Source organism: Haliotis rufescens, unplaced genomic scaffold (assembly GCF_023055435.1).
Source record: "Haliotis rufescens isolate VD_foot unplaced genomic scaffold, xgHalRufe1.0.p SCAF_4, whole genome shotgun sequence".
Classification (NCBI taxonomy): domain Eukaryota; kingdom Metazoa; phylum Mollusca; class Gastropoda; order Lepetellida; family Haliotidae; genus Haliotis; species Haliotis rufescens.
The window spans coordinates 61,609,559-61,620,308 of NW_025964112.1; the positions used below are offsets into that span (position 1 = coordinate 61,609,559).

The 10,750-nt window shown below is 43.2% G+C and overlaps 1 protein-coding gene across 1 annotated transcript; it reads left to right on the forward strand.

The window, feature by feature from the left end:
- LOC124116095 (carbohydrate sulfotransferase 15-like) lies at positions 1 to 9,862 on the forward strand. The gene is made up of 9 exons (XM_048381533.1): positions 1 to 98; positions 1,969 to 2,220; positions 3,224 to 3,428; positions 5,036 to 5,149; positions 5,838 to 5,994; positions 6,843 to 6,987; positions 7,663 to 7,686; positions 8,021 to 8,168; positions 9,548 to 9,862. Exons 2-9 carry the CDS (start codon positions 1,972 to 1,974, stop codon positions 9,718 to 9,720), a joined length of 1,215 nt encoding a protein of 404 aa, XP_048237490.1. The 5' UTR covers positions 1 to 98; positions 1,969 to 1,971; the 3' UTR covers positions 9,721 to 9,862.
- The last annotated feature ends 888 nt before the right edge of the window (positions 9,863 to 10,750 follow it).

Consider the following 10,750-nt stretch of genomic DNA (forward strand, 5'->3'; position numbering starts at 1 on the left):
AACACCAAGCTGTGCAGACCGACATGTTGGCCTGGTCTGTAGAAGGACGAGGCATGGACTGTAAGGTATGCTTTATCACATAAGGAACGTAGAAAGAAGTAAGTAAATTAACCCGTCTAGAAATTCCAAACAGTTAAAGCCTGTTGCTGGGAGCTTTTTAATTAGGTGATGGTTGTTAACCGAGAAGATCCGGTTTAACTTGGTCTTCAGCAACCCATGCTTGTAAGAGGCGACTAACGCCTGGTCAGGCTAGCTGACTCGATAATGCATGTCATCGATTCCGAATTGCGTAGATCGATGCTCATGATGTCTATCACTGGATTGTTACAGACCGCCATCATACTTTTTGGAACAACACACAAACACACATTTCCCGCGCTTTGGACCATACAGGCGGTATGTTACTTGTATGCCAAACGTGTACAAGGGAAGTTTGCCACCAGAGCTGTTTCTTAATAATATTGGGTACAATGTGTGAAGCCCATTTCTGGTGTCCCCCGCTGTGATATTGCTGGAATATTCACTCACTCACTCACTCACTCACTCACTCTTAATAATATGACATTTGATTTTGCCAGATTGTCCCATGGCTCCAATTTGTGTGGAAATTCTGGAAACAGACAGAGCTTCCTTTGTAACCCGAGTACATTATTATCAAGATCAAAGTGAATAGAATTGGACTCCCCCTTCTCCCTTGCGTTGTCTGACTCCGGTTGCCACAATCGTTTCATATTTTATTATCTAGTTTGACACAAGGGGTATATCTTAAATATTTGCAACCTCTATCATAAACACCTCCAGACAACGGTACATTGTACAAATATAGAGTGAGTGAGTGAGTATGGTTTTACGCCGCTTTTAGCAATATTCCAGCAATATCACGGCGTGGGACACCAGAAATGGGCTTCACACATTATACCCATGTCGGGAATCGAACCCGGGTTTTCGGCGTGACGAGCGAACGCTTTAACCACTAGGCTACCCGACCGCCCCTTACAAAAGACTTCGTATATGATCGCTATGTATTTATTTTACTTTACAAAAACAAAATTGATTGGGACGGACTACAACGTTGGTGTCAGGGAGTATACAAGACATTCTTCACAATCGACAGTAGCAGACGTTGTTGAACTCTATCTTAAGTTTAAAAAAGTATACAGTTTTCATCTTTCAGACAGCTTTTGTACATCGGTTAACATTGATATCTACGGTGGCCCATACCCGCCACTGGTGAGATCATTTTTCACTGTGTGCCTCTATATTTTGTCAGATACTTTTCGTTTCAAATTGGCATACCACGTGCGACCAGAATTACGCCCAGATTAGTGCCCTGGCGATCGACAGGTTGGAGATTGTATCCGTAAGATTGAACTTTGATTCTAAAGTAGGTATCACCTGCTTGATGAGCAATTAGCAGAGTGAAATTAGTGATGATTGGGTGTTAACTGGGCCCTTATGACCTTTATAAAACTAGGAAGTATTTTCGCCAGATAAAATATAGATGCATACAGTGAAAAATGATCTCACCAGTGGCGGGTAATGGCCACAGTAGATATGTGTACATGCCGGCTAGATGACTTGATTATTTACAAGACGGCGACTGGACAGTCGGATAGGCAGATATTCTACAAGTAATGATGCTATCTCTTATCTATTTGATTAGTTCTACAATTTGATATTGATTAAAACAGAGCCGATGCGTCAACATTGAAATTGAAGAAGACCTAGGCTGGGGAAACAACCATTGTTTGACAAAAATGTTAGGATGGATTTCAATCGAACCGTCAGTGATTACACCAACGCCCAGTCTAACATGCAACGTATTTCCACGTAGAGACCTTGACCTATGAAGCAGACGATGTAGCAGAACACACACACGCACGCACGCACGCACGCACGCACGCACGCACGCACACACATAACACACTTTAACGGTATCGTATTTTAAACTTTTGCCCTTTCTTTCAGACTATGATAAAACGCCGAAAACGCAACATTGTAACCTGCCTCGTAGTTGCTGCGTTGTTCTATACTTGCCGGCAGCTGAGGAGGCAGGGAGGAAGTACAGAACCCTCCGTCAACGATGTCGTCAGTGAAATGGCCCAGACTCGGAATCATTCCGCCATGGTTTCCGGGGGTTCTTGCTCCCGGGTCAGTCCGACACCAGAGCTCGACAAACAAGCAATGGAGACATTCAAGGTCCATGACTTACTTAGAATGGTAAGTGGTGCTTGTATCTTTATGAATTAATGTTAGTCTTATAAGGGAGTACAGCGTGTAAGTGAGTGAGTCTTCGAGTCACTACCCTATTAACGAACAACACCCACCCAACGCCCGGGAGTACATTTAAGAAGGGTTATCTTTACTAGATTAATAACTAAATTAGTTATTCCCGTAGAAATTATTTTTTTTGCTACCTATTAAAGTGATACCATTGCAGGACAACCCGTCCTTAACTATTGCAAGTTATTGCTGAACTCATTCATCAGCTCCTTTTTGCATGAACATTTCAATTATAATTATAAGTAAACCACATATTAACAAATGTTATATTTGGGATAACACTTTCTCAGTTAACTACAGATTCTTTTGGGGATTTATGGGGGGTTGAGTCCCGTCCGGGATTCGAACACACACTGCCAGAGTGAGGCACCTAATCGCCTGCACTCCAAGTCAGCGATCTAACCCACTCAGCCACCGAGGCGTCCACAAAATGAAAGTCCGACAACTGGTAGTCTCGTTCACTTACTAAAAGTATGATAATCTGTACTTTACTTAGAAAGGGTTATCCATGAAGTGTCAGTGTGGATAGACCAGTGCTTTCATGTTAATAGTGACATTTTGTGCAGAATTGATATTTTTTGGAATTAAGACAGCATAAAAACAGATAGAGTGTTCGATTTAATTTTACTTATTGCAAAATTCTATATTTATAGATGCTTATTCCAAAATACAAAACCTTAATTTCACGTTTATAAAAAGGAAGCTATTTCACGATACAACATTGAAAAAGATATTTATTATAGGTGATCAGCAGAAATTCTATGGCGCCTGGATGCTGTGTCATAAACTTTTCGAAAACGAGGAGCAGTTTGAAAAGTGTTATTCTAAATATAACATTTGTTACATTTGACCACTTTCTAAATGGCATTGTGTGTTGATAAACCACATATTGTGTTGTATGACATCTATATGTACCAACCAATGTTTTTCTTTATTGTAGAAGAAGCACGACTTCTTGGCGGACTACAGGAACCCATGCTGGCGGAATCCCAACACCGGCAGGCTGAAATGTCTGCCATATTTCTATCTTGCGGGGTTTGCAAAATGTGGTACGACGTTTGCCTTTCGAACTATATTCAGTCATCCAGATACAGCGATGCCGGAAGTCAAAGAATCTCATTGGTTATCAAAAACAAGGTTTAAAAGTAAGTGTGACCCCACTCTTTGTGTATTCTTTCTTTATATAAGCAGATTGATTGTTTATTTCATTTGGGGGGACATGTCGTCAGTACACGAATGTTATTTGTCCAGTATTGGAGTCTGTTCTAGCTATTTCGTTCCCATAGGGACCATATGCAAAATGGTAACCCATGAGATACAGCGTCCCAAGGACATTGTTGCAGATCCAGCGTCTCAAGGACATCAGAGCAGATTCAGAGTCTCGAGGACATTGATGCAGATCTAGTATTCCAAGGACATCGGTGCAGATCAAGCGTTTCAAGGACATCGCTGCAGATACAGCGTCTCTAGGACATCGCTGCAGATCCAGCGTCTCAAGGACATCGCTGCAGATCCAGCGTCTCAAGGACATCAGAGCAGATTCAGAGTCTCGAGGACTTTGATGCAGATCTAGTATTCCAAGGTCATCGGTGCAGATCCAGTGTTCCAAGGACATCGGTGCAGATCCAGTGTTCCCAAGACATCGGTGCAGATCCAGCGTTTCAAGGACATCGGTGCAGATCCAGCGTTTCAAGGACATCGGTGCAGATCCAGTGTTCCCAAGACATAGGTGCAGATCCAGCTTTTCAAGGACATCGGTGCAGATCCAGCGTTTCAAGGACATCGGTGCAGATGCAGCGTTTCAAGGACATCGGTGCAGGGCCAGCGTTTCATGGACATTGGTACTGGACCAGCATTTCCAGGGCATCGCTGCAGATCAAACGTCTCAAGGACATCGCTCAAGATCTAGCATCTCAAGGACATCGCTGAAGACACAGCGTCTCCAGGACATCGCTGCAGATACAGCGTCTCTAGGACATCGCAGTTGGAATCGATGACATGCGTCAACCAAGTCAGCGGGCCTGACCACCCGATCCAGTTAGTCGCCTCTTACGACAAGCATAGTCGCCTTTTACGGCAAGCATGGGTTGCTGAAGACCTATTCTACCCCGGATCTTCAGGGGTCTTTAATCAGTAATGCACATGATAGAACATGAAGGCACGTCAACAACATATTGAATATTTTGATTTGGCTAAAGAATATCATATTCTTTGTTGGTGATTAAGTTGAAATGACTTTAATTAGCTACTAATCACACAGGTAGAAGGGTTATAAACATATTGATTCTTGATTCAGATTCTTGAGGCCCAAATGGATGATTCACTGTACACGTATATATAATTGTGTTCATGCATATTCACCTCCGTAATCAGGGTGATTCTTAGATTCAGCCTACGATCAAAGGGTTCTGGCAGAATTTTAGGATGGATTTTTTATATTTTGCTATAAAACTCTTTGATGTCTTTGCTATTATGGCATTGAAAAGGTTTGGGAATAAACGCTTGAACTCGAACAATATAGGAAAATGCTACACTGAAAATATATTTGCAAACGTACTTCTGGCAGAGGAAAGCGTTTTCTTCCGTTGTGGAAAGATCGCCTGCCGTACACGATCACAGGGGGCGATATGTAGACATTTCCACAAGAAACATGGCAATTCGGGATATATGAAGATAAACAGGGGGTGGTGCTTTCCAGCCTACAATCAACACACTACAATGACTTCTTATGTACATTCATTCTTCCTTCCAGGTCAGTCCAACTTTCTAGATTATCTTGAGGTGTTCGCTCCTGCTGCCAAAAAGATGGAGGCGAATTTGCGACCGCACCCTCTCACTGGGAAGCCGTTCCACCACCTCATCACAGGTACCGACTTCGGTGTCAACACACCACGCACTCAGCAATACAATACGGATGGCATGGGTGACAAGTAGGCCACCAGTGGTTGATAGTATAAGAAATAATCCACCGTGGTACATGAAACCTCCGCAAAGCACTAATGTTGCGGACACCTAATCCCAATATAGTCGGCTTTTAGAAACAATTCGTGCTTAAGGCCAACCGTGCCCTAACTGATGGATTTATAGAAATAAATGAGTAATAAAAATAAAAATATAAGCCTGTTCCCATGAAAGAGTGAAACAATCACATGTCTATCTCTACTGGAAGCACCTGCTACTCACACAATTTGACTTCACGATAAAATCGTACGGCGACTTTCATGAGATTCCTAAAGCGTGTCGAAGTAGTTTGGAGGTCGTTGTGCTAATAGTCTTTGTGAACCTGCACACTGGATAATTTCCCGTGAACTCATCGAGTGTTTAATTAACAACGATGAGCATGATTTTGCCCAGTTCTTAGCAATATTCCAACACAATCACGGCGAGGAGACACCAGAAATGGACTTCACACATTGTAACTATGCGGGGAATCGAACCCGAGACTTAGGCGTGACGAGAGAACGTCACAAACAACAAAGAATCTAGATTTGAGGGTAAGATGTTGTTCTATGAGGGGGCCTTCTATGAGTCTTTACTCTGTTTCCCATGCCAAGGTGACGGGTCGGCCTCTACAGTATGGCGGAATCACTTCTGGGACTACCTGCCAGGGAACTACTACTGCCCCGAACCACGTGTCGTCACCCCGCATTATGTTCACCACCTCAACCCCTCGGCCAGAGTCATCATCATGACCAGAGACCCGGCAGAGAGGTCTGTGAAACTGCATCCCTTGCGTGATTACTCCCGTGCATCATCTCTTAGTTGCACTGTTGTGTCGCGTAATTTGCGCAGCGCAACTAAGACACTGTACCAGTCTAGTGATCTTTAACCCGTCTAGTGGTCTTTTAACGGCAGCCTGCAGTTCATTCCTCAGTCTGGTTCCCTGGGTATGCTGCGCTGGCGATACCCAGGGAACCAGGCTGGTCATTCCGCTGCCCGCTTTCCAGCCATCATAGAATTTAGAGACCGAGCCACCATATGCCTCTTAAAATGAACGATGTGGAATGGAATTCAGCCATAGTCACACAACAATTTCAGTGGTAAACCTTTTCATGTTTTGGTAGAAATGTCACCTATGATAGTAATACCAATGGATTAAAATGGATCGGGTGGTCAGGCCCGGTGACCGATTGCTGTCATCGTACCTGATGGGGTGCATCTTCGCATACACATTCAGTCACTGGCTTGCCCGGCCAACAAATGCTTAAGTCGCAATAATGCTGACTTCGGCGTTAAACAACATTCACTCACGCCTCTTCCTTTTTGTGAAACCCGTGACGATTCCGGGGTAGAATAGGTCTCCAGCAACCCATGCTTGCCGTAAAAGGTGACTATGCTTGTCGTAAAAGGCGACTAACGGGATCGGGTGGTCAGGCTCGCTGACTTGGTTGATGCATGTCATCAATCCCAATTGAGTGGATCGATGCTCATGATATTAATTACTGGATTGTCTGGTCCAGACTCGACAATTTACAGACTGCCGTCATATAGCTGGAATACTGCTGAGTGCGGCGTTAAACAACAAACCAACCAACCAAACCAATCCTTTTTGTGACCAGGATGATATCTGCGTACAACAACTTCGACCCCGGTACAGGGTCGCCCGAACACTTCCACGAATGTATGGCGAACCAGACCCGGGTGTACAGCGACTGTTTCTCCAGGTCCTCATACAGAGCATGCGTCTTCAATGAAACACTTAGGGTAACTTATTTTCCAATAGTAGGGTACTTTTTTTGTTCGGTGTTACATTAGGTAAACTTATATAAACCCGTGTTTTTCGTCGGTTCGGGGGGGTCAAGGTATGGTTAATTTGAATGCACCAAATGTATAAATAAGTGAGTGAGTGAGTGGGTATGGTTTTTACGCCGCTATTAGCAATATTCCAGCAATATCACTGATGGGGACACCAGAAATGGGCTTCACACATTGTACCCATGTCGGGAATCGAACCCGGGTCTTCAGCGTGACGAGCGAACGCTTTAACCACTAGGCTACCCGACCGCCCCGTATAAATAAGTGCTTTTCAGATTTTTGAACCAACCATCTTTGGATGCATTTGGATTAGAATCCGGTTTATACATATTCCTCTGTGTACGATGTAGATGTAGATTGACCACGACCATAATGTGTACCCAGGAACATTCTGATATCACAGATTTCACTCTCCTGAATATCGGAGACCTGTAAAAATCATTCAGTAGTTGGCGTGAAACGTTTTTATCTCAATTAAAACTTGATCTCATTCTCACGTCGGTGAAACAAAGACCACACTACAGTGCCAACACAAGTCAGAGCTAGTTTGGAACGCTTCCCGTGTTTGTATCGCATATCTATAATACACAGCACACGTACTGACATATTGGTTATTATTTTCAGATAGCCACATCTAAAGGACATCACGTGAGTATGTGTGTGAAACTTACTTTGAAACATAACACATTATTACGCAAACATAGGCTCTCAGAAATTTATAGAATACGTTAATATGTAGTCGGTTTTGTTTTTTTCTAGATCTACCCACAAACAGATACCTGAATATTAAGAGCGGTGAATGTCAATGAACACACAATGCCATTTAGAAGGTGGTCAAATGTAACAAATGTTATATTTGGGATAATGTCGAGTTAAACTATACAAGTTACCGAGAAAGATTAAAACGTATGTGTGTTACCAGAGGCCATATTTTTGTTATGGACTCTGTGTTACTTGGTGTTATACTATTGTCTTGTTTCAGTGTCAGGTGGTGGCCGGCCTGTTCCACGTGTTCATCAGTGATTGGCTGGCTGTGTTCCCACGTGATCAGATCCTTATTATCAAAATGGAGGATATGCGAGATGATTTTTACAACGTTTTCGCAAAGATATTCCAATTTCTTGGTCTAAGTAAGAGTTTAAAATTTATCGCTTAAGGTACATATTTGAAATGATATTTAAATATTTCTCATACACTGATTAATCAGTGTTATTATGTGTTGGAACCCCCGTTGTTGGTATGTTTAGTGAGTGAGTGAGTAAGTTGGGTTTAGCACCGCCTTGAACAGTATTCAAGTTACGCTTATGGTGCTGACAAACCTATAAACATTTTCGGGGAGAACCGAAATTCGAACCAACGATTCTAGGTGTCTGGCATGTCCAAGGGACGCAACTCTGCACAGCGAATTAAGGCGCTTTAAATGACAGGGCCACTCATGTTTAATCCATGTTAGATGTACCATGTTATTTAAAGAACTAAGAAACAAACATCCACATAACGTTGCTGGTCAAAGAAAATCATAATTCAGTTTTGATTAGGACTTCCTCATTACAGTTCGTCCATATATGTCTGATTACCGTGGGTATTCCTGGTTAGAATAACACACACACCCCACAGAGGCGTCTGTGTTTAAGAAATAAACGAAGAATTGGAGTTGTTTATCGTACATTAAAACACTATTGCGAGAGTAAACCACGAGGACGCAGCGCCGCGTGGTTTATTCTCCCTGCAGTGTTTTATTGTGCTATAAACAACGACCATGAGTCGTTTGTTTCCTATATGAGATATCAGCATTATGTTCAGCCTCTTTAAGGATGCTGATAAAATGTACAAGCTTTAAAAATAGTTACCCAAATTTTAATAATGATGTCGCCCTGAATAGAATCTGACCTCGGAAATGTCGGACAAGTCCATTTTACGAACAGGTGGGTTAAGGTTGGTATTTCCCGCATATTCTCACAATCCTGACGTCGATTATCAGATTATCAGCGATCGATCGGCCACTGCGTTTATCTGCGTGGCCCACCTACATCTGTGGTTAAATACTCACTAGTCACTTTCCTCTGAAATTTAACGTCGTCCAATATATGACGTCATCAAGTTGCGAGCGCATAATCGAATCACCAGAAATCATCTCATGATAGAACAATGTTTTATCTTGAAATGAACCACGCTTCGTTCTTCATTGTTCTTTGCGATTTTTCGTGTAGCTATCTTAAATAATTGATAGACTGGTCAGGGTTGGTAACTTGGTTGACACTTGACGGCATCGTGACTTGACATCGTTTACGTACCTTAACGGTGTGGGACATTGCCCTCAGTGGCAAACACTGACTTTTCTGGTTCAGACTCGCGTATTTACAGGCCTCCGTGATGGAACTGGAATAATGTTGGCTGCAGCGTTATGCAACAAACATGCAAAACAAAATGAAAAAGGGTAGCAACAAGGACATATGCAACATGCATCTATCGATATCAGAGTTGAGTTACATATGTGATGTACTTTCAGGTCCTTTATCAAGATCAGTGATGGACCAACTGGAGAATGAGGCAAAGTCAAAGTCAAGAACCAAACGCGTACACATGATGGACAAGACGCGCCAACTGCTGAATGACTTCTACAAGCCCCACAACATTCAGCTGACCAAATTAATAGATGATAGCAAACGTCCACGTGTGTGATGAAGGTGAACCAAGAGCTGCCAGATGACTCTTGTGTGCAAATCTTCTTGTGAACCAGCATCAAAAGGTCATGTGATGTTTCGGGGTGAGTGAAAGGGACAGTTCCTTTTTAGCTCACCAAGAGCTCATGCTACCAGACGATTGTTGTGTACAAACCTTCTTGTGAACCAGCATCAAAAGGTCATGTGATGTTTCGGGGTGAGTGAAAGGGACAGTTCCTTTTTAGCTCACCAAGAGGTCATGCTACCAGACGATTGTTGTGTGCGAATCTTCTTGTGGACCAGCATCAGAAGGTCCTGTGATGTTTCGGGGCGAGTGAAAGGGACAGTTCCTTTTTAGCTCACCAAGAGGTCATGCTACCAGACGATTATTGTGTGCGAACCTTCATGTGAACCAGCATGAAAAGGTCATGTGATGTTTCGGGGCGAGTGAAAGGGACAGTTCCTTTTTAGCTCACCAAGAGCTCATGCTACCAGACGATTGTTGTGTGCGAACCTTCATGTGAACCAGCATCAAAAGGTCATGTGATGTTTCGGGGCGAGTGAAAGGGACAGTTCCTTTTTAGCTCACCAAGAGCTCATGCTACCAGACGATTGTTGTGTGCGAACCTTCATGTGAACCAGCATCAAAAGGTCATGTGATGTTTCGGGGCGAGTGAAAGGGACAGTTCCTTTTTAGCTCACCAAGAGCTCATGCTACCAGACGATTGTTGTGTACAAACCTTCTTGTGAACCAGCATCAAAAGGTCATGTGATGTTTCGGGGCGAGTGAAAGGGACAGTTCCTTTTTAGCTCACCAAGAGCTCATGCTACCAGACGATTGTTGTGTACAAACCTTCTTGTGAACCAGCATCAAAAGGTCATGTGATGTTTCGGGGCGAGTGAAAGGGACAGTTCCTTTTTAGCTCACCAAGAGCTCATGCTGCCAGACGATTGTCTACAAACCTTCTTGTGAACCAGCATCAGAAGGTCATGTGATGTTTCGGGGTGAGTGAAAGGGACAGTTCCTTTTTAGCTCACCAAGAGGTCAT

Bases quoted from the DNA above. Each gene is read 5' to 3' on its own strand.
- LOC124116095 (XM_048381533.1), top strand. From the start codon at position 1,972: ATGATAAAACGCCGAAAACGCAACATTGTAACCTGCCTCGTAGTTGCT. The intron at 5,150-5,837 runs GTACCGACTTCG...TCCCATGCCAAG, and splicing joins GTTCCACCACCTCATCACAG to GTGACGGGTCGGCCTCTACA. The intron at 8,169-9,547 runs GTAAGAGTTTAA...ATGTACTTTCAG, and splicing joins ATTCCAATTTCTTGGTCTAA to GTCCTTTATCAAGATCAGTG.